The sequence below is a fragment of the Lemur catta genome, chromosome 1, assembly GCF_020740605.2.
Source record: "Lemur catta isolate mLemCat1 chromosome 1, mLemCat1.pri, whole genome shotgun sequence".
Classification (NCBI taxonomy): domain Eukaryota; kingdom Metazoa; phylum Chordata; class Mammalia; order Primates; family Lemuridae; genus Lemur; species Lemur catta.
This window is the reverse complement of record NC_059128.1, coordinates 23,430,156-23,453,546: the sequence shown is the minus strand read 5'-3', so window position 1 is coordinate 23,453,546 and position 23,391 is coordinate 23,430,156. Positions and strand designations below refer to the sequence as shown.

Below are 23,391 nucleotides of genomic sequence, written 5' to 3'. Positions count from 1 at the left end.
GGAAGACTGTCTGGCTTTGGTTAGGATGCCCTCCGCCCCTTGGGAAATGCCCCCAGACCGGGCTTCTAGCTAGGGGTCCCTTGAGTGGGTTTTGCCCAGTGGACCCTGGTCTGGGGCAGGCCCAGAATCCATCCAGACAGGGCTCTTCTGAGAGTTCCCCAACTCTTGACACTTGGTCCTCGTGAAAGGATTAAGATGGATGGTATCCTCATAGACTGTTAGAGCCGAGGGAGCTTAGTGGTATAATCCGACCACAGCCTCCTACTTCTCAAGCATTACTTGTGTCAACAGTGTAGTTTCAGATGTTGTGGTCAAACATCTCAGAGGAATCAGGTGTAATCCTGTCAAAATAACACCGGCAGCCCTTGACGTCACAGCCCTTCTTGGGTTCAGCCGCCTCCTCCCTGCCCCTCAGCCCAGCCTCTGCCCGGCCCCTTTCCCTTTGGTTAGCTCTAGCCACTCATCCCCCTCTGCAGAAGGGACATTCGTGTGATCAGACAGCCAAAGCCACAAGGGGTTCAAGCCAGGTCAGCATCTAAGTGAGGCTTCTTCCTCATTTAAGAAGGCAAATAAGGCCGGGCGTGGTGGCTCATGCCTGTAATCCTAGCACTCTGGCAGGCCGAGGCTGGTGGATCGATTGAGCTCAGGAGTTAGAGACCAGCCTGAACAAGAGCGAGACCCTATCTCTACTAAAAATAGAAAGAAATTAGCTGGACAACTAAAAATATATAGAAAAAAATTAGCCGGGCATGGTGGTGCACGCCTGTAGTCCCAGCTACTCGGGAGGCTGAGGCAGGAGGATCACTTGAGCCCAGGAGTTTGAGGTTGCTGTGAGCTAGGCTGACGCCACGGCACTCTAGCCTGAGCAACAGAGTGAGACTTGTGAGACTCTGTCTCAAAAAAAAAAAAAAAAAAAAAGAAAGGCAAATAAGTTAATAAATAAATGAATCCTTGAGAAAGGTTTAGGTCTGCGGTCCCCAGTCCCCAGGTTGAGGCCTGTTAGGAACCAGGCCGCGCATCACAGCCTGAGCTCCGCACCCCTGTTCCCACCCGCTCCCCAGTCCATGGAAAAATTTTCTTCCATGAAACCAGTCCCTGTTGCCAAAAAGGTTAGGGACCGCTGGATCAGATAGTCCAGGAAGCCTTCCAGAGGAAGCTATAACTGAGATAAGATTTCTGTTTGAGAGTGTCTAAAATCCCTCTTACATGAAAGAACTTATTCTGTATGGGCCGTTGGCCAGGAACACTGCAATTGTTGCTGTTGTGGGGAGAAGCAATCTTGGATATAGTTCTTCCCTGTGCAGAGCAAAGTGCTTGATGCTCACATCTCCCTACGGTTTCCTGGTCGTTTCCTGGGAGAGCGCTCGGGGCAGGGAGCCTTAGCCACAGGCAGCATTTCGCTCTGCCCCTCGGCCATGCCCAGTGCTTCAGCCTGTGCCAGGCGCTCGTTCCTCCAGACTAGTCAGTCTCCCGTTAGAGGCAGCACTGAACGGTTACGAGCTCAGACCCTGGAGCCAGAAGGGTTCACGTCCCAGCGCGACCACCTATTAGCCTTGTCATCTCTGTATACTTTCGTCTCTTCATCTATACAACAGGGACAATAGTACCCTAGGGTTACTGTGAAGATGAAATAAGTTAGTATCTGTACAGTGCTTGAAACAACACCTAGCACCCAGTAAGTGCTTCGCATGTTAGCTCTGACTACATTACAAAAGTCTGCTCCCTCCCAACTAAACTCTGCTGCCTGATTAACCTCCCTAAAGCACAGCTCAGTCAGTTCACTCCCCTGCTCTACAATCATCCATGGCTCCTGTTGCCTATTTAATGACTATGCTCTAACCTGCCCTTGAAGGGCCTTGAAGGCAGAAACAATATATTGCTTACCTTGCGCATCATAAGGAAGCAGTAATGTCTGTTGAGAGAGAGGGTTTCCACCCCCAAGGAGGGTGAACTAGGTCCCTAAGGAATGGAAGTGCAGCCTACGGCCCCACACCTGGGGGTTTGATCCGGGCTCTTCTGCCTCCCTGACTGTAGCTTGGCCGTGAGCAGACCTGGATATAGGGGCTGGCTTTGCACACGGGTAGGTGTGGTTTCCCTCGGATCCACTGGGTCTGCAAATTCTGTGAGCCCTGTTTTGGACTGCGGCCCTGGTACACATCAGAGTGAAGAGAGGACACCTGGCCATTGCCCAGAACGGGCAGTGACCACAGTTATAACGTGTACTCTCTGCTGAGTTCAGGCCAGGCAGCAGACATGACGTCATTGTCCTCATTCATCACGGGGAGGTGGCCAAACCCCCCGCAGCTCAGGTGGGAAGGCTGAGGCCAGCAGGCAGTGCCCGTGGCCTGGTGAGTTGGTGGGAGGACTCAGCAGGCTTCACGTCCCACATGTCGGTCACTTCTCTGCCGCAAGAGAGGCCACAAGCTATGGGGCAACGAGCACTGGGATAGAGTAGAACAGAACAGCGTTTAAAACCGGGCTCCTCATGTGGCAGGGAGAGCTTGGCCGTGTCAGTGACCTTCTCTATTTTCCCATCTGTAGAATGGGAAGGATAACACCCATTGCATAGGCTTGGTGTGAGGCCAAAATGAAACAAAATGCCCGGAGCCCCTGCACACATGGGGTGGGCACGTGGGCAGCCTCCTGGCGAGAGTGAGAGGTGGGGGGGGGCAGCTGCACGGCTCCGTCTGGACTCTGAGACGTTTCCACTCCAAGGCACCCAGGAAGCCAGGAGCGAAGTGACAGGGAGGGAGCAGACCGGACCACGCTGGTCCCTGCAGGGTGGTATTTTCTTTTTATTTATTCAACAAATGGAGGAATTTGTTGGCACTTCAGGCACTGTGCTCGGCGTAGCAAGTAAATCAGACATGGGCCCTGCCCTCGCAGGGCCTCCGTTCTAACAGGAACAGATGAGAACAGAGGAGAAACCACATAAACTGTGGATGAAGTGTGTTAGAAGGAGATAAATGCAACGGGAATAAAAACCAGAGAAGTGAAGGGGACTCGGGAATGCCAGGGGAGCTGGGTGATTAAATAAGGCCATCACGAAAGACCTTACTGAAAAGGTAACATTTGAGTCACACAAGTTGGTTGCTGCCCTGGGGAATTCCTGAGTGGCCTGGAGGTTCAGAATCAAGGCCAGGTGTCTTTCCCGAGATCCTAGGACAGGAGCAAAATCTAGAACTCTTCTAGTCCCAGCCCAGATGAGGGCATGCCCTTCCTCTGAAACCTTCGATACTGCCTGCGTGGTTCAGTGCAAATCATTCAACCTGAGATTCGGGGCCTCATGGTCTGGCCCCAGCTCGCCTGTTATCTCACCAGACCCTTCTCACCCCACCTGTGCGGCCACGCCAGTGTGCTTGCCGTTTCTGGAATAGTCCAGTCTCTGCTTCCCTTCTCCACTCGTTTGTCCCCTCTCCCCATCCCCACTGGTTTCTGTCAGCCTAGAAATGCCACTCACCCTCCCAATGCCACCTCTCCAAAGCCTTTCCTGACCCCTGGGGCTGTGGTCTCTGAGCCCCAGAGCCTTGGCTTGTATGTTTCTCGTCACTCAGCCCTACTCTGCCGTGGGTTTGGGCCTGGCTTACCCGTCTTGTCTCTCCCCCTGGCCGGCAGCGCCCTCCAGCAGGTGTAGGGCTCAGCAAACGTTGGCTGAATTGCGTCCAAGCCCAGAGGCCCCCCGTGACACTGGGACGAGCCGGGGAGCCTTTGGCCCACTCAGCCAGTGGAGGCAGAAGTGGAAGGTGAGCAGGACAGGAGAGAGGAAACTGAAATGTGGGAGGGAGACGACAGAGGAGCTAGCGAAGGAAGGGGAGGGACAGGCTGTCGCAGACAGAGGAGGGGTCTCTCCTCCTCCCCAGAAATAGCTACTACTCCCCTCAGCATCCCAGGCCAGTGCTGCCGTGTGTCTAACTAAAATCTCCCTTGCTGCAGCTCACTGTCTCTGGTTGCATCCTCTAGATTCAGGTTGCTATTCAAGTCCTTATCCGGCCTGGATCAGAGTGGCTTTCCTAACCCCCCACCCAAGGGGCAGGAACAAGGTCAGAAGGAGGGTACCCCTGGCCTGGGGGCCTTGTGCTCCAGTTGAGGAGGCCAGCGACCCCCAAGCCACACGGAGGGTGTCCAGGGCTAAGGTGCATAAGCCATTGAGGTTGTGCCAGCCATCGCCTCTCGGCTCAGCCTCCCCGCTGAGGCTAACTTCATCCCAAGCAAATCAGCGAACAGAGAACACCCGCCACGGAAGCAGTGATTCTCAGGCCTCTCCTGTTCTGGGCTCTCCGCGCCTGCCCGGGCCCTGGGAGGCCGTGTGCGGCAGACCCACAGCCCCTGCCGTCTGGCTCCCACCCATCGCTGGGGCAGCTGTGCTCAGGGAGCCCACGAGGCCGCCAGTGTGGCTCCTGCCCTATTTAGACAGATGGGGCCAGAGCCCGGGGCAGGCTGCAACCTGGCCTCTCTCCATCTCGGCTGCCCCGCGGGGTGGTGCATGCCCTTCTGGGGGACCCAAATTCCCCCAGGGAAAGCCTGAACACAGTCTGGGCCCACACCTTGTCCTGCCCCCTCTCCCTGTCACCCTCTCTGCTCTTGTGCATACCGTGGTCTCCTTCTGGAACGTCCTGTCCCGGTGTTCTACGTGGTAGGGGGCCTGTGTGTCCCCAGGCAGGGAACGTGGCACCTCGAGGCAGACCGTCTAGGCTCAAACCTCATTCAACGGTAGTCCCCATCTTGGGGGTGTGAGGGCTGAAAGTGCTCCTGCTTCCAGAGTCTTAGCACAAATGCCTGGCAGGTAGTAAGCACTCAATTAATGTGAGCTAGTGCTATCCATCTCTTAAGAGTGGCCTTGGCTAGTACCTCCTCCGGGCAGCCTTTCTGGATTGTCCAGGGCTGAGGCAGGTGCTTCTCCTCCATGCTCCCAGCACCCCTGGAACTGGCCTCCGAAGCGCACCTGTGCAGTCCTGTCACGGTCTCTTTAGGGGTCTGTGTACCTACCAGACTGTAGTCACCTTGTGTGCAGGGAACAGAGTCTGGACCACAATTCGCTGAATGAATGATTTAGTGAATGAATGACAGTAGGTGGCTGGGAGAGGCAGTGAGCCTGAGAGAATCCCATCGCACCTGCCAGGTGACTTTTCCAAGGCCTTTACCAAAAGGCCAGGCTGCCCACGCTGAGGTCTGGGGGTCGGATGAGGGGGCTGAAGAGGAACCTGCACCTCCTGTTACGTTGTCCAGCACAGTGATTCTCAGAGTGTGGTCCCTGGTGCAGCGCTATTGGCATTCGCCCGGGAGGTTGTTAGAGATGCAAATTCTCAGGCCCCACCCAGCCCTGCCCCAACAGAGACTGGGGCGGGGCCCAGCGATCTGTGGTATAACCAGCCCTCCAGGTGCGGCTCACCTGCCACAGGTTGAGACCCATCGCTTTAATGTTTCAAAGTAGCTCATTCATTTTCTGGTAAACTAACCCCAAAGAGGAGAGGAGGTAGGGTCTCTCTGAGGGGTCGCCGCTCTGCTGCAGGCTTCCAAGAAGGCCCTTAGGCTGGGCCCTCAGGACACGGCTTTGTGAGACCGGCAGTCCGGAGCTCGGAGCTCGAGACCATTTTGCTGACAAGGTAGGTGCAGTAGGGACACTCCCCCTGCAGACACTCCCCTGCCTGAGGTGGCCCCATGGTAGGGAAGACACTGCTCCAACCTGGCCTTGAGTCTACTTCATCCCCATGCCCTTGGCCAGCATCCTCCAGAGGGCACCCCCTGAGCAGGACCCCAGGGCAGACTTCTGGAATGACAGGGCTGTGGAAGACCCTAGAGATGGTTGGCTACATGCACACACTGAGACACACAGATGCCCAGACAGATACAACTCAACATGCACACAAACGCATAAACATGCATGCAACCCAGAACACACACAAGCATCCAAAACACAGATGATAGTCACGAACACACTCCAAAGCACACCCAAAATGCCCCCCCAAATATACACAGATACACACACACACTGACACCTACCCCAAAATGCAGAAACACAAATGCATGGACCCACGGTATTAGTTTCCTAGGGCTGCTATAATGAAGTACCACAAATTGGGTGGCTGAAAACAACAGAAATTTATTCTTCTAGAGATATGGAGGCCAGAAGTCTGAAATCAAGGTGTGCACAAGGCAGGCCCCACTCCCTCTGAAGGCTCTAGGGAAGGATCCTTCCCTGCCTCTTCCAGCTTCCGGCAGCTGCCAGCAATTCTCAGCATTCCTTGGCTTGCAGCCCCATCACTCTAATCTCTGCCTCCGTCCTCACATGGCTTCTTATAAGGATACCAGTCTTTGGATTTAGAGGCTACTCTAATCTCATACGACCTCATTTTAACTAATTGCATCTGCAAAGGCCCTATTTCCAAACAAGGTCACATTCTGTGGTTCCAGGTGGACATGCATTTTGGGGGGACACTGTTCAACCCAGTAGATCTGCACATCCCAAAATGCACAGCTGCAGAGGCAGACGAACAGGCAGGCACACCTCCCCCCCTTGCAGATGAGAACTCTGAGCTCCTGCGAGGAGAGGAGGGTCCCTCAGTGCCAGAGCGGTCCATTCCTCCTCTCCGGGCACCCAGCACTAAGTAGTTCACGCCCTCACGACAGCACTTACCACACGGTGCTGCTTTTCATTTTGCTTTTGTTGTCTTGATTTGTTTAAAGAGGTCAGTATGCATATAGTATGAAATCCAAAAACCAGTAAAGAGAACACAGTGGAAGGAAGTCTTCCTTACCCTGCTTCTGTCGCCACCTAGCTCCCCTCCCAGAAGGCAACCGCTGCCAACAGTTTCCGGTGCATTCTTCCAGAGAAAATGGCGACACAGGCAGGCGTACACCAGGAGGCAGCGTTCTCCACGTGCTGTCTGCATCCTGCTGTTTGCACTTGGCAGCGCACCTGGTGCTCGTTGTTCTGACTGTCCCCTTCCCACCTGACTGCGCACTCCCTGAGGGCAGGGCCTGCTGTCACTGATCTTTGCCTCCCAGTGCCTAACTCAGTGCTGGCAAGGAGCAGGTGCTCAGTTCAGGCTGGCTCTATCTGGACATTAATGCCTCGTCAATGGCTGGTTGGGGCTGAGTGGGTCTGGGGCTCAGCCTCCCAGCTGCAGGGCCTTGGTTGACCAGAGCCCATTCTGGCAGCAGAGGGAGGTAGGGCTCTAGCTGGGGCTGACTCTGGGATCAGGGCCTCCTCTGCTGCTGCATCCCCGGGATCTCCTCCCCTCCCCTCCCCTTCCTCCCTCCCTGTACCACCCCCCACCCCTAGTCCTGCAGAGGAGTCAGTCGGGGAAAGAGGCTGGGGAGGGAACCACACTGCCGGCATCTTAGCCCGAGGGGCCCTGCTGATGACAAGCTGGACCCTTGCCCAGTCCTGCTGGCTAAAGGCTTAGCGGGGACTTGTTACCAAGGAGACAAGAATTACAGCAATAACTCAGGGTTGAACTGGAGCCTCAGCTTCACCCAGTTGTGGTGAATGAATTTGCTTCACAACACTCAGATATGAGATGTGTCACATTGTTTTTCTAAATCAAGACAGAAACAGTTGTGGCCTCAGTGGGAGATGTCGCCGTGTCCTCCGTCAGTAGTCAGTAGGCTTGGAGCAAAGCCCCAAGGGGAGATGGGGCGGGGGCCGCCTGGCCCTGTAGACTGGAAGGCAGGGAGACGTCAGCAGCAGCTCCTTTGCCCATCTGCGCAAGGAGGGGCTTAGGCTAGAGGATTTGCAAGATCCCTCCAGCCAAAACACTCTGGGTTTCAGATCATGGGGCCACGTGAGCCCCACCCCAGCCCCCCTCCACCCCCACCCCCCGCCAGTCTTCCGTTTCTTCAGCAAATGTTTGTAAAGCACTCAGCCCTCCCCAGCACAGCAGAGAAAATAATCAGTGAACACGGCCATGGGCTCTGTCGTCAAGGAGCTTGCCCTTCACGGGGGAGTCAGCCATGTGCTATGTCATCCCATCAATAACAGCAAATGCACTAGGTCCTAACAAGGAAGTTCATACTTAACTTCACTGAACCACTGCTATGTGCCGGGCACCGTTCTAAATGTTTCACGTGAACTGGCTCACTTAATCCTCACCTTCACCCGATAAGGTAGATACTATTAACATCTCCATTTTACAGATAAGGAAACTAAGGCACAGAGAGGTTGGGAAACTTGCCCAAAGACATGGAGCTAGTAACTAGCAGGGGCAGGATTTGAACCCAGAGAGTCTAGCTCTAGGGACCCCCACTTAGATGCTCCACTATGTCTGCCTCCCAGGCAGGTTGTAGGGGGATGGACCCGGCCTGGAGCTCTTCCCTAAAGAAGAGCTGAGATTAACTAGGGGGAGAATTAGCCAACTAGTGGGAGAGGGGAACCTTCCAGATAGTGGGACTGGCATATGCAAAGGCCCTGTGGCCGGGGGAAGGTGGCATGCTCCAGGAATTGAGGGAAAGACCTAGGAGGCTGGAGATGGAAATGGAGGCAGTTCAGCAAAGTGAAGCTAGAGTGCTGGCAGGACCATGCGTGGCAGGCCTTGTTGGCCAAGTTAAGGAGAGCAGCAGAAAGCCCTTCTAGCTGGTTCCATCACAGCCTTGTCTGGGAAGCCTCCCTGGACACTCCACACTAGGTTCAGTGCTGCATGTCTGTGAGCTCTGCTGCTGCAGTAGCCCTCCTCACACACCGTGTTATCACTCCCCTTCTGGAATGAGCTTGGTGAGGAGAGGACATATTTTGTTCTCTTTAGCACCCACTACCCAGTAGAGAACTCGGGAAAGAGTAAGTGGGAGCTACAGGAGTTGAGGGAGGGTGAGCACTGAGACCTGGGGGTGCTCCAGGAAGGCTGCCTGGGGGAGGCAGAGTGGAGCAGGACCTTGACAATGGAGCATTTTTACTGGGGCGGCATTGAGGTGGCAGCGAAAGCCAAGGTCTCTGAGGAGCAAGGGGCCATCCATCTGCAGGTGCTGGGACCTCTCATAGGGAGCTGGGAAGGTGAGAATGTGCGGCTCTAGGAGCCAAGAGCACCCCCCACCGTCCCAGCCTCTGCCCTGGAACAGGCCAGGAGCCGAAAGCCCAGACTGGGACCCCCAACCCTGCCGCACCACTGCTAGCTGTGTGACCCTGGGCAGGCTACTCACCCACTCTGGGCCTCAACATCCTCATCTGTAAAATGGGGACAGTCCTCACCTCTGCCCTGACAGGACTGCTGGGGGCTCAGGTGAGAGAGTGACCGTAAAGACCCTTCCTAGCCTGGAACAAAGGGTGCAGCAGGCCCTCAGGCGGGCACCTCGGAGCCAGTCCCGAGGCCAGGCCCATTTCAGGGCCCTCCCACCCCCAGGGGCCCCTGTTACTCTTTTGTTCCCCTCCCCACAGGAGTCCAGGTTTAGACCCCCCCCAACCATAGGGGCCTCAGTGGCCACCACCTTCCACCGATTGATTGGGGCGGGGTGGGGAGCAAGGAGGGGCTGGGCAGGTGGCAGGGGGCCTGGCCGCCACTTCCCCTGTGTGGGCTGTGCTGGGGAGGCCACCAAGGCCCCTTCCTGACCGCTGCACCTGGGTCTTGGTTCCAGTGTCCCTGCCAGCATCTCCTTTTCTCCATTAAGGAGACTTCATTCTTGTTTGTTGGGATTTTGTTTGTCGTCTGCCTTGAGGGTGGCACACAGCAAAGTGATTAGGAGGGGACCGTGGAGTCGGCCCCACCCCTCCCACACTCTGGCTCAGACCCCAGCCTCACTTGCTCCATGCTCCAGCAAGTCCCTTAACTTCTCTGGGCCTGGGATAATCATAGAATCCATCTGGTCTTTGTACAGGAAACAAAAACCACTCTAAGCATCTTAAGCAAAAACCAGATTTAATATGAGGAATTACATGTTTCAAAATCCCTGTAAGGGTTAGAATCTGGGTCTTCAGGACAGAGCAGAACTGTCCCACCAGACAAATCACTCCTTGCCCGCAGTCATTGGCTTTAGGGCCATTACTGGAGCCACTGAGTTCACATCCCCTCCCCTGCAATCCAGGGATCAGGAGACCCCTGCAGCCTTTGCCACAATTGCCCCTCACCCCCCGCCCCCAGCCATCCACCCGGAGCCAGAGACTGGGCACTGGGTCTGCTGCAGAGACACCTTCCTCTCCTCCCCTCCCCAGGGCTTGTCAGCAGAGCACAGCCCGAGCTTCAGGAGGATGGCCTCCTCCTCCCTTCTGACCTACAAATCTGTCTCCAGTGCATCAGATCGGTGGGCTCTCACCTGTACCCAGAATTCCAGCTGCAAGGGAGTGCTGAGACTGTACTTTTTAGTGTTCCAGCTTCTGCAATATAGGAAGGCACGCTAGAAAGAGGCGGGAATGGATGCGGGAGGTCGTCAGCCCCATCCCACACACAACCTGATAGGTTTGTTAACTGGGACAACACACGAAGAGACTTGGTGCAGTGCCTGGCACATAGAACTCACTCAATAAGTGTTAGCTGTTGTTCTTAATCTTGTTCTGGGCCGGGGCACCAGTGAGCGCTGCCTGGCCCTGCCCACCAGCCCTGGCAGAGAGAAGCTCAGCTTGGCACAGAGCGTGGTGCTGTCCGTGGTGCTGAGCGTCCTGCGGGACCCCGCTGCTGGCTGCCTTGTAGCTGCTCCCCAGCTTGCAGAGTGGGCCCGATGGCAAGGTGGAACTCCAGCCCACTCACCCCGTGCCAAGGCTTCAGGGGTGACTGGGGAGGGATTGGGGGGCTTCTGAGGGAAGGCTGACCCCAACCTAGGAAGAGGATAGCAGAGACAACAATTAACATTTGTGGTGCTCACAGTTTACAAAAAATGTCTTCATGCACTATCTCTTTTAACTAACCCTCGTAGCCACCCGGTGTGGGCAGGGCAGACAGGATGATATTCATTTTGTAGGAGAGAAGACCGAACAGCAAGAGGTTAAGTAGCAGAAAATAAATAATAGAGCCAGATTCACACCCAGTCTCCCGACCCTACAACGGTGTGTTCCCTCCACTCCATGCTGTCATTTGGGAGGGAGACTTGGTAGCCGATGATGTGCTATGTGGAGGCAAAAATTCAGCACTCAAGTCCTCATTGCACACTATGCAAATGTATGCAAATCACCCACATTTTATTCTTTCCTACCCCCAAGTGTGGCTCTGAGTAAAGGACCATCTGTCTGTCGTCGAGGCCCACTACGTGATGGTCTTTGTGGAATGTATAAGAAGAAGACATGGCCCTGGCCATCAAAGACCCTGTGGATTTTCAGGGGAATTGGCTGCTTCTGTGCATGCGAAAATGAGAGGCTAGTCCCAGGCAGTGGCTGCAAGGCCAGCTGTGTAAAGAGGGTGAGAACCGGTATAGACAGGGCTGGTCATCTGACAGACAACTCTAGCGCGTAGGATATGAGCTGGGCCGGGGGGCTATAATGTTGCTGAGACTAAGTCTCCAGCTGAGCATAGGGGGAAGTGGCCCAAGCTCTGCAGGTGTGGGGCAACCAGCTCTGAGACAAAGTTCAGGGACAGGACAGGGGCTTCTGGGATAATGGGAGAAATGCCAGAGCCTGGAGACCCCAGTAAAGAGGTGGTGTGGCCCCTGCAGATCTTCAGCCAATTCTCCTCAGACTCAGGACCAGCTGGGAGGGGGAGGGGGATCGCGTGGGAGGAGAATATAAGGACAGTCCCAAGAGCTGTCCCACTGTGACAAAATTTAATGGGCACTGAGCTACCATCCTGTATCCTCAAACCTCTCTGTCCTCCTGAGAGTCAGGAAACTCCAGCGTTTGGCATGGGAAGCCGAGATGGGGGAGGAACAGGATGGGAGGAAGGCCGTTCTCCCATCAGGTAAGGCATGCAGTGGGGGGGGGACCTGAGAACCCTGACTCACCAGCCAGCATTCATGTCATCTCCCACTGCCTCTCTTCGGCCCCAAAAGCAAAGCTGACGTTTGCTTTTCATGCACAGGGAGGACAAAGGCCACCGCCACCTACCGCTGCAGTTTGAGGGATAGTGGGAAGTCCTTCCCATCCTCGTGTCTCTCCTTTTGCTTGTCCCAGAGCAGAGAAGGTGGAAGGAAGGAGCCCTGGGATTTCCAGTCTGGGCCTATCACCACCATCTCACCAATAAGCCAGTGACGATGAGGATGATGGTACTGGCTAATATTTCTCAAACATTGTGTGAATTCTCCTACTTTACTTTTGCAATAACCCTGTGAGGCAAAACAGTTTTTACCCTATTTTCCAGATATGGGAACTTAGCCTTAGTGATGTCACTGTCCCTGGTGAGAAACAGCTAGCAAAGGTGGATCTGGGATTTAAGTCCAGACAGTGGCATCAGAGAGCCCAATTCTCCCCATTACCCCGAAATAGCTTCTTTGTCCTCTGCTGCAAAATTGATGTCCAAAGAGACGAGTTCCCTGATGCCCCCTGCACTCATTGGTGCCCCTGCTGGGTGTTCCTTTAGCACCCTCGGGTTGCAAGCTTCATCCTTTCTGGTGCTGATGCTTTGGTCTTCAAAAAGCCAAAATCTGGGCTTTCTGCCTCTCCTTCACACCCAAGAGTGAGCTCTCCCTCCAGAAAGGAGTAAAGTCCGGAGATGGTGAAGGGATGTGGGGAAAGGGCTTGGTGCTGCTCTAGGTTTCCAAGCAACAGCCTCCCTCGGTACCGCCTATCTTGTTGCCTGAGAAAGCTGGGAGCTGGTGGGGTGGGAGAGGGTGAGGATCTCTTCTCTCTTTTCTTCCCTCACCTGCCCTGCGGGCCGGGCAGCCAGGCTGAGCTGAAGGCCTGTACCTGACCAGCCAGCTGGATGGAATCCCCCTCTCCAATCACAGAGGCCGGGACCCTGTAGCTGGGGGTCCTCCCGGGCAGAACAGCCACCCGGGCCAAGCTTCCCAACAGCAACACTCTCCCCAAATCCCAAAGGCTGTCAACTCCCCAAAGAGGATGTGTCTGTACTTCCAGGGTCTACGGGGAAGGGTAGATACTCAAGGATTCTTGTTGGAAGGAAGGAAGGAAGGAAGGAGGGAAGGAGGGAAGGAGGGAAGGAAGGAAGGAAGGAAGGAAGGAAGGAAGGAAGGAAGGAAGGAAGGAAGGAAGGAAGGAAGGAAAAGAACCACTGACCCATCCTACGCTCTAGTCACTAGTGTTCATTTTCACTTCCCCAAAACGCTATGCTCAGTCTCCACTCTGGGGCTTTGCCAGTATGGTCGCCCCCTGCCCACGCAAACCCACCACGCAGTGCTCACTCCTGCACCCCCTTCACATCTCAGCTTCGAGGTCACTTTGTCAAAGTTTGAAACTTTTGTGCTTCAAAAGACACCGTCAAGAAAATAAAAAGACAAGCAACAGACTGCCAGAAACCATTTGTAAAACACACATCCGATAAAGGACATGCATGTGAGCATAAAGATGACATGGGCCGGGCGCGGTGGCTCACACCTGTAATCCTAGCACTCTGGGAGGCCGAGGCGGGAGGATTGCTCAAGGTCAGGAGTTCGAGACCAGCCTTAGCAAGAGCAAGACCCTGTCTCTACTAAAAATAGAAAGAAATGATCTGGACAGCTAAAAATATATAGAAAAAATTAGCTGGGCATGGTGGCACATGCCTGTAGTCCCAGCTACCTGAGAGCCTGAGGCAGAAGGATTGCTTGAACCCAGGAGTTTGAGGTTGCTGTGAGCTAGGCTGATGCCACGGCACTCACTCTAGTCCGGGCAACAGAGTGAGACTCTGTCTCAAAAAAACAAAAAAAGATGACACGGGGCCCTGAGGGATGATGCTGCCAGAGAGGGGGGTGTAGGTTCCCCAAGTCTTGCGATCTCTCCACCGCGTCTGTTCCTTCACAGCAACCCCGCAGCTGAGCAAAGCCTCCAGGCCTGACTTGGAGCCTCACTGGAGAACCGACCAGGTAGGAAACAGCTTCCCAGGGCCTTCCCACCTGCAGGTTCGCCTTCCTGCACCTTGTACCACGGGCGTCCTTGGCGCAACCGCCCCTGGTGGCCTGAGATCACTCAGATGCCCGCTTCTTCCACCAGGAGGGCCTGGAAATGCTATTTGCTGCTGCTCTGATGCTCCGGCAGAAGGCTCACTGCTCAAGTGCACTGTGCTCAATGTAAACTATTCTGAGTTTCCATTTGGCTACACACGCTAGCAAATGAGTTAATCAGCCACCTGGGGCAGAGACAAGAAAACCAGGAGCAGAAAGCAGGGAAACTTGGAAAGACAGGCCAGAGACTCCCTGGTCCTGTTAGATGCCAATCTAGAGGCCAGGCAGATGGGAAGTGTCTGTGTTCCCCTCCTTTTCCAGGACTAATCTCATCATGCCCTTGGAGCCCCAGACCCCCGGGCCACCTCCCATCTCCTGCGCTTCAGTCCCTCGACCCCTTCCCCTTCTCCATCCCCACCTCCCAGTCCTCCCCAACTCCCGAGACCCTTCCACTCTGCCCCTGGAGCTCCTGGCCCACTCTTCCTTTTACAAATATTTTCTATTTCTAGGCATCATTCTACAAGACTGACAAATCTTAACTCACTCCTCTTAACAGCCACTGCCGTCCCCATTTTACAAATGAGTAAAGTGAGGCACGGAGACCTTGGGTACCTCGCTCAAGGTCACCCGGCAAGCAAGTGTTGTCACAAAGCCCGGAATGCCCAGAAATACCCCCAGTTCCTCGCCTTCCTCACCTTCCCGAGGGGAGATGAAACCTGAGAGTCCCGCAGGCTGGCCTCCCTTTCCTCCTCCCAGGGGGTGGTTTCTGTGTCTCCCCACCCCACGGCCTGGGGCTGGAGAGGTGTCCTTCTTGCTCCTCTGCAACTTCCAGACTCTTCTTCTCCCTCCCCCTAATGCTCCCAGCCTAGACATCTCGCTGCCTGTGGTTTGTGTTAGTCATCGAGGCCTCCCCCAGGCCACTCCCCCAGGACTTCTCCTGTCTTCGTTCTTGCTGATGTCGGTATCCACATAGCCACAGAGACGATCCTTCCGACACTCTGGCCTCCCAGCTCCTTGGTCGGTCACTCCCAGTCACCACTGATGGCTGCAATAGCTCCCGCATCTTGGTGCCAAACAGCCGCTCTCCCACCACCGCGTCCTGCCTGTCAGCTCTCACCCTCGCACCCCACAGTCCCACCCCGCCCGGACTCCCACACCTCCCACCGCTCCTCACATGTCTGGGGTCTCATTTCTCTCCTTACCTGCTTCAAACTCCACGGCCATTGCTTAAAATTACTCACCTGCCTGCACCCTCAACTCTTGTCTCACGTGCATACTTGCTTGGGAAAACCTCTCCTCCAGCTAAGTCTTCCATGCCTGCGACCACACGCATGACACGGTGCCATGCCTCTGACTGCTCTCGTTGTGAGTTCAAGCTCGAGAACCTCCGTGGGCCCAGTGCTGCCCAGCAATCCTGTGCCTTCCCTTCACCCACTCATCCTCTCGTTCCTCTAGCGTTCCATGTCGCTTTCCTCCTGTCCTCAGACACCCAACATCTGCCCACCGCCACCACGGCCTTCCCTCCCGCTCCGGGAGCCCGTGGTCCAGCCTGGCCTTCGGGAGGGCCAGCTTCTGCGCTGTGCACTAGTCCCCACCCTCCTGCAGCCTCACCTCGCCCCAGCCAGTCCCCCCCGCCGCCCCCCGCACATCCCCAAGGCCTGCTTTCTACTGTATCATTCCCATCCGGGCACACTGTGCTGTTTCCCCCATCTTAACCATTTCCACCTCCGCTCACGCTTCCAGGGAGGTGTTCCTGCCCACCGGCTCCGACTCCTCTCCTGTCACTCTCTCTGGAACCTACTCCAGGCAGGCTACCAATAACCTTCGCAAACCTAAACCACAGCTAATTCTCGGTTGTCATCTTACCTGACCACACAGCTGGCACCTCCCTCCTCCTGCAAACCTCTCTTTACTTGGCTCCAGGACACCACTGTCTCCTGCTTCTCCTTCCGCCCCAGCTGCTCCTGCTCAGCCTCCTCTGCTTCCCTCCCTGCCCCACCTCTGGGCGTGGGCGTGCCCAGGGCTGCTCCTGGATCCCCCCTCCTGTCCTGCAGTGACCCAGGCCTTCGCCTCGAAGCATCATCTATATGCCGGTGACTTTTGTTTCACATTTTTGTCTCCAGTCTCTCTTCCGGACTGCAGACCCTGGTGTCCAGCTGCGTCCGCCCTTGGCGTGCCCCAGACTGAACGCATTTCCACCCTGCGCCTCTGGTCTCTCCCGCCCGGTCACGCAACTCCCTTTTTCCAGTGGCTCAGGCCAAAAACCCAAGAGTCATCCTTGGCTCCCTCCCTTCTTCCACAGCCCCCGTCTAACCTGTTAGCAAATCTTGTTGGCCTCATGTTCAAACTATTCCCCAACTCTGCCCACGTGTCCCCACCCCCACTGCTCCCAGCGCAGTCCGGGCTGCTGGTGTCGCCAGCCTGCATCCAACCTACCGCTTTCTATTCTCTGCACCCCACCTGGTCTCCCTACAAGGAGCACGGGCACCCCTTTAAAACCAGTCATTTCACGTCACCGGGGCTGACCCCGCCGTGCCCCTCACTGTCCCGCCCAGCCTCACCCAGCCTGCTGGGACCCCCAGTGCTCCAGGCAAGCTTGCACCCCGTGGCCTTCTCCTCTGCTGAGCATGCTCTGTCCCTGTAGCTCTGCAGTCTGCTGCCCTGAGATGCCGCCCTGTCACCAGCCCCGTCCACACTCTTTACCACTCTCACCTCACGCTCGTCCCTCCCCTCTCCCCACTGGAATCTCATGAGGGAGGGATTTTTACTCCTGTTCACTGGCGTATCACCAGCATCAGTCTGGCACAAAGCAGTTGCTCACCAAATACTCAGATGAATTAATGAATGAGTCTACTTTTCTTGAATGGGAGTGAAGAGTTTCTAGGGTGAGGTCTGGAGCCAAGACGAATGATCTTTTGAGATCAGAACAACCTTGTAGATAGGTTCAGGCAGCTACCAGACCCCTCCAGTTCCCACTCTAAGCCATGCCTGAGGACCGTGATGCCGGCGACCGTGGGCTCTGTGCTGGTGACCTGCCAGAGTGCTCAGGCCTCTGGGGAGGTGGCTCCCTGGTTCAAATCCCAGGTGAGACAGGGCCCTTTCCTGAGTCACTGCGGTGTGCCGGGCACTCTGCATCCTTAGGAGCTGTTGTATTTACTCAGATCTGGATCTGACAACTGTGGAGTGTGGAGGTGCCGTCAGTGAGCCCGTCTGCGTGTGAGCACAGTGCTTTTGTCTTCCAACCCGAGCATTTCTGCTCTGGGGTCTAACCCATCTTTGTTCATTTCTATACAAGAAGAGCTTCCCAAAGTAGAAATAAGGAGACCCATTTGGATGTGCGTTTTACACCTCTTTTTACAGAGACCAAGTGGTACAAAAATAAGAACTCTCCAGGGGATCTGCGCTATTCTGTTATCACGGCCCCGGGTTTGAGGCAGCTGTGCTCCTACAGGACGGGGCTGCTGGCCGTTTCATGGGCTGACTCCCTGCTTTCACCAACAGTCACAAGCCTGGTGTCGGGTTCAGCCCAGCCTGTGTGCTCAGCACCCATCCCCCCACCTCCCCAGCAGGCTTCTCTGTGCCACAAAATGTGGGGGAGTCCTCGCATCTGACGTGGAGACCCCTCTGTCCCCCAGGGAGCCTTCCAGGATGCCTGCCTCACCGCACAACCTGACCGTGGTGGGGAAGTTAAGGAACATGACGGTGGATGAGTGCTTCCAGTCTCGGAACACGGTCCTGCAGGGGCAGCCCTTCGGGGGCATCCCCACCGTGCTGTTCCTCAACATCATCTTGTGGATGGTGAGTCCTGGCACTGCAGGGGCAGATGGTGAGGCCTCCGCCGGGTGGTCAGTCAAACTTTCACGGTTGATACAGTGGGGGCCCCAGTACCCCAAATGCACACCAGCCATGGTGATGCAAACTGCCTGAATGTCAGTCCTGCCCAGGATGGCCCGGGGAGGGCCTCGGGGACAAGGGGCTGAAAGACCAGGCAGAATTCCCGGGATTCTCTTCCATGCATCATTGTCCAAAGCTCCACCTGGCTGGCACTCTTGGGCCTCCCTTCTCTTTCCTCTTGCTGATGTCCAATGCTTGTCGCAAGTTTTAAACACGCCATTAGCTCCTTCATTCAACCCCCTCAGTATCCACTCTGTGCCCAGAAGCTGCTGGCGCGGAGCTGAAAGGGCCCTACCCTGACAGAGCTCACCTTCTAGGGGGGCTCTCTGGGGACCTCAGGGACAGGGTCTGCCCCTTGGGAATGCAGGGGGCTGGCCATGGGGAAGGTACCCGTGGACTCTCCTGCCTCATATGGCTTTCTCTGGCCCGTAGCTCATCCTTGTGGTTTACTCCTTCCTCCGAAAAGCTGCGTGGGACTACGGGCGCCTGGCTCTGCTGATACACAATGACAGGTGAGGGTGGGGCAGGGTGGGGGAGCTGCTTACTCCCTCGGGGAGGATGTGCCCCGCCTGACCAGGACCAGGACGTGGCTCTGCCAGGTCAGGAGCTGCAGCAGGCGTCTCATCAGCAGGTGGCATCTCAGCACCATCCCCTGCCCCTGCTCTGCCCTCCCTTAGGAGGGGACTTAGAGGGCAGCCATGTCTGGGCACAAGGCCACTCTTTTCCCTGGTCTCAGACTTTCTGGATCCCGTGGCTGGACTCCCAAGGTGTGGTGTGCACCTGGCAACAGGGGCGATGCGGTCTGTCCCCAAGCTGTGTGCTCAGCAGAGGAGCTGGGGCACACCTGCAGCCCCGGGAGCAGACAGGGAGCAAGGCAGGCGTCTGAGGCCTTCTCTTTCCTTTTCTGCCTCTCTGCCCCTGTCCCTGGCTGGCAGCCTGACCTCACTGATCTATGGGGAGCACAGCGAGAAGACGTCTCCCTCAGAGATCTCTTTGGAGATGGAACGCAGGGACAAGGTGAGTGCTGGAAGTGGTCTGAGCCCTGGGGAGGTGGGGGCTGGTCCCAGGCCCTGGGCAGGCAGTGGTGGTGTGGCCAGGAAGGAGCACCGCTGGGACGCTGAGGCTTTGCCGTCAGCCAGACTCAGCCCCTTCCAGAAGTGTGACCTTGGGCAAACTCCTCAGCCTCCCGAGACTCAGTTTCCCCATCTGAAAGATGGAGCCATTAACCATACCTACCTCCTAGGGAGCCCAGTAAGTGTTAACTGATTAGAATATCTAAGAGAGATTTCGTTAAAGTAATTTTTCTTCTCCTCTCCAATCTCCAACTCTCCTGACACCCACGCTCACAACTGCCCTCGCTACACTGATACCTCTCCGTCCTATCTCCAGCTAACTCTTTCTCTGGGCTCTAGTCCCGGTCATCCAATGGCCTTCAGACCGTCTCCACGTGGACGTGGTAAAGGCATTTTGGATTCAATATGTCCAATACATTCCATGATACCTGCCAACTCCCCCGTCCCCATGCCCCTGGGCACAGACTCTTCTCACCGTCCTCCTGGGGTCCCCTCTCGCTCTCTCCCAGGCCCTGAGCACCTCCAGTCTGTTACCGAGCTGTGCTGCTTTCACCTCCGTTCTGTTTCTCTGTCCCTCTTGCACTGCCCAGCCCAGCCTCCGTCAGTCTCCTGTTCGGATGACTGCAGTAGCTCTGACTGACCTACCTTGTCCATTTTCCACCTGCATTCAGAGCAGTCTCCATGAATGGGAACACAAATTCCTCTGCATAAACCTTCAATGTCGTCCTAATACCCTTGGAGCAAACTACAGATGCCTGGCCGTGGCCCACAGATTGGTCCGTTGCCCTCCTGTCCAGCCTCTCTCTCCCCTCCCTGCTCCCCCAGCCCCGCCACATTGGCCACTATTCAGCTCCTCCAGGTGCCACCTCCTCCTCCCAGGCTCTTCCCTCCCCCCCCGCCCTCCCCGTGGCCCTTCTCCAAGTCACCCACCCTGTGTTCAGATTTCACCACTTCCCCAGGGAGCCCTAACCGCCCTGCGTGAGTCCAGATCTTTTGTCATATACTCAGGAAAATGCATTCCTTTTCTTCAACTTGCTTAACCCTGCCTCTGAGCCCTCATCTGCACGATCGGTCTGGTGTGTCTGCCTCCCCCAGTGAGAGCAGGCACCAAACTTGGATTTGGTCACCCCTGCACCCCAGCATCCAGCCCAGCCTGTCCCGTAATTAGCATCTGGTACATATTTGTTGGATGCAGTAAGGAGACCCGTATTCCTTCCATATCATCCCTCGAGAGACTGGGTCCTGTACTTGCCAGGACCTGCCCTGGACAAAGTGTGGCGCCTTGGACAAGTGACTTCAGCTCTTGGAGGCTTCCTTGGTAGAATGAGGACAGCAACACCTGCCTTGCAAGGTGGCTCTCAGGTTTATCTTTAGAAACATCACTTTGATTTGCTTTTTTTCCCCTTTTACAATGACAGAAAGATCATTTTATTTTTAAAAACCTAAGAAGATAAATCATTGTGGCAGCAGTGAGGAGGTCAAACCGAAGGAGGTTGAAATTGAATTTAGACAAGGAGGGGGAAAGTGCAACGAGGCAGCTCCCACGTGTCCAGCCAGGACGGTGGGGCCTTGGCCAGGACTCGGCCGTGTAGCAAAGCAAAGGGTCTCACCATAGTTCCCCGAGCAAGGCTGGGTGGGTATGTTACCCCCACGTGGCAGAGATGAGGATGACAGGGGACCGAGACAGGCCAGGGACCAGACCACTGTCACTGTCTCATCTACTGAGCCAGCTCCCAGGGCAGGAGAAGAGGGGAGGTGGTGTCTGCTTCTAATGCTCCTGTTCAGCTACTGAGTTCTCTGAACGGTTTGTGCCTTCAGAGCCACAACATACTCGCAGGGAGTGTGTGTGTGTGTGTGTGTGTGTGTGTGTGTGTGTGTGTGTGGTGTGTGTGCACACACACATGCACATGCACACACACTAGAGAGAGAGGGATTGCTCCACACAGGCTCCCGTGTCTGTGCAATTTTCATGGGCACACGGGCCACACTTCCCTGATGACTCCTGCCCTTTCCTGGGTGATGTGTCCTGTGTATGTTCCAGCACACACCTGTGCGCTTGTCCTGGAAGGGGCAGCAGTGCATTCCCAGGAAGGTGTGTCCTCAACTGTACGTAAGCATGAGGGGCCGTCCAGAAACCTACCTGTTCCCTTAATAGCTTGCACCTGTGTCTGCCCACGGTGGGCAGTGGGGAAAGACTTCCCACGCAGGGACGGGTGGCTGGGCTGAGAGCTTAACTAGCGAGTCACCCCTCCCTGGGGTGTTCCCCATCACTGCCGCCACCGCCATACTATTTCCCTTCATTGCTCTGACTCATACCCGAGCACCTGTGCTTAATTTAGCTCCCCAGGACATGGCTGGGGAAATGGTGCCCCTGCAGGGAACTCCGCCGGTTGGCCATTCCCACTGTCTGTCAACCTGGCACAGGGAAGGGGACTTAGAAGGTGGGCCTTCCGCCGAAGGGAGCAAGGGACTCCTTCTGTTTCTTTTTTGCCTGTCCTCGTGACTTCCTTTTGGGAAGTATCCCTCCCCCAGTCAATGTAGTTCTGGGGGACTGTCATTTAAGTGGGCCTGCCTGGTTCACAGAAATAACATGTGACCCAAATCAGGCCAGTCAAGAGCTACAACCTTCTCCAAGGGTTTGCTGAGCCCTCTGGAATCCCAGAAGGAAGCGTGCACCAGAGTAACTTAAGCAGCTACCAGATTTGGCAGCTGTTAGAGCCACGGGCCCCAGCCCACCGTCATGCACACCCTCCCCAAGCTGACTCCCTGGCCCCCCCACCAACCTCCCCATGTGCAGCCACCTTTCCCCACCACCAGAAACTCCAGACAGCAAGACCTCCAAGAAAAAGGTATCTTCAACAGGACAGGACAGGACCCTCAGATGCAAGAGAAGAAACCCAGCTCAGACTAGTTTTAAGACAGAAGGGTTATTTGTGGCTCAAGTGTGGGGAAATTTAAGAAAAGTGACTACTTTAGGCACAGCTAGATCCAGGAAGTCCAGAAGTGCCACCAGGATCCCCCTCTGCCGTCCCTTCCCTGCTGAACTGGCCGTTTTCCTAGACAAGCTGTCTACACATGGCATCAAAGATCGCACCAGCCACTCTGGGCTTCGTGGTGTTTACCAAGGTGCAGGAACTCAGCGAGAGAGAGGAGAGGGAGAGAGGAAGAGACCCTCCTTCCCTCAACATCCATCTCAGTCCCCTTGAGGAAATTTTAATTGGCCCCCCAATCCCTGGAGGCGATCGGTGGACAACCCACTGGACCACCTGCATCTAGGGAGGGGCATCTCCCAGAAGGCAGCAGCCAGGGACAAGGGACGGACGGAAAGCTGTGGAGTCTGCCCCAGGAATCCCTTCTCCCTGTCCCGTCCGAGGCCCACCTTCTTGGGCTCCCTTTTCTGTAACAGGACGACAGAGATGTCCGCTCACTTTGGGGCGGACATCCCCTTCGACAGTCACCACTGGCTCCAAAACGAGCCTCAGTCTCTCTCCTGGCATGGAGGCCCCTTCCAGACACTGTCGCAGCTACCTCAGTGACCCACAGGCTGCCGGGTTCTGGCCGGGGCCTGGGTTTTCTCACATTTCTCTCCTTTTCTCTCAGGGCTTCTGTTCCTGGTTCATCAACAGCCTCACCATGAGGTAAGTGCTGAGCTCCGGGAGCTTGTGACAGTGTTGCCTGGGGGTTAGGGACGGTGGTGTGGCATCTCCTGGCAGAATTAGCAGCCCCCAGCCCAGGGACAGGCACATCCCCGACTCCCCACCTGCCACCTCGGCCTGGCACAGGCAGACGACGACCTTCCTGGGTCACAGCTGGTGAAACGGGAACTGGACGTCGCCCACCGCCCATGTTATCTCTGCCAGGGAAGGACCACTTGTACTAGCCGAGTTATTGCTCACATGCTTGTAAAAATGCTCCTGTGAATGCCACACCAGGAAAAAGAAATTCCCCATGTGCCACAGGCTTGATGTCTGTGAATGTCATTCATCATGTTTGTCAAGAGGGAGCAAAAACATTGGGCAGGACAGGCTTCCTCTCTTGGCCCGGACTGCAGCGGGACAGCACTTGCCCACCCCACCTCTGGCTCCCCCTGCTGCTTGCCCCCCTTGGCGGGCAAGCAGACCCCACGCCACCCGCTTTCTCCTGCTTCCCCACCGCCAGCCAGACACTTCAGCCGAGCACAACCTCTCAGAACTCTATGGTCCCACTGCATGTGTGCACACGTGCACGCTCACACACACACTCGTGCACGTGGCTCCGTCTCCACCTCAGAGCCCTGCACGCTGCTGGGTTCGCCCTGAATATGCCCCATCTGTCCTGCCCTGCCCATCCTTCAAACCCCCAGCCCCCATGCAAAGGCTCCTTTCGGGGAGGGCCTTCCATCAGGAGCCTGTTGTCTGGGGAGGCAGGAAGGCAGGGCATCGCACCCCTCGAGAGCAGTGTCACGGAAGGTGGCTTAATTCATTTACTGAGTGGGGAC

The 23,391-nt window shown here is 55.9% G+C and overlaps 1 protein-coding gene across 5 annotated transcripts in view; it reads left to right on the top strand.

The window, feature by feature from the left end:
* The window catches only part of TMEM63C (transmembrane protein 63C), a 62,163-nt gene that overhangs the window by 11,659 nt on the left and 27,113 nt on the right, over positions 1–23,391 (top strand). For all 5 annotated transcript variants that reach the window (XM_045563032.1, XM_045563039.1, XM_045563022.1 and 2 more), the window contains exons 3-7: positions 13,808–13,869; positions 17,583–17,745; positions 18,274–18,353; positions 18,777–18,858; positions 22,515–22,552. In XM_045563032.1, coding sequence (XP_045418988.1) covers positions 17,596–17,745; positions 18,274–18,353; positions 18,777–18,858; positions 22,515–22,552 — 350 coding nt within the window. In that variant the 5' untranslated portion in view covers positions 13,808–13,869; positions 17,583–17,595. The remainder of the gene's footprint in view (positions 1–13,807; positions 13,870–17,582; positions 17,746–18,273; positions 18,354–18,776; positions 18,859–22,514; positions 22,553–23,391) is intronic.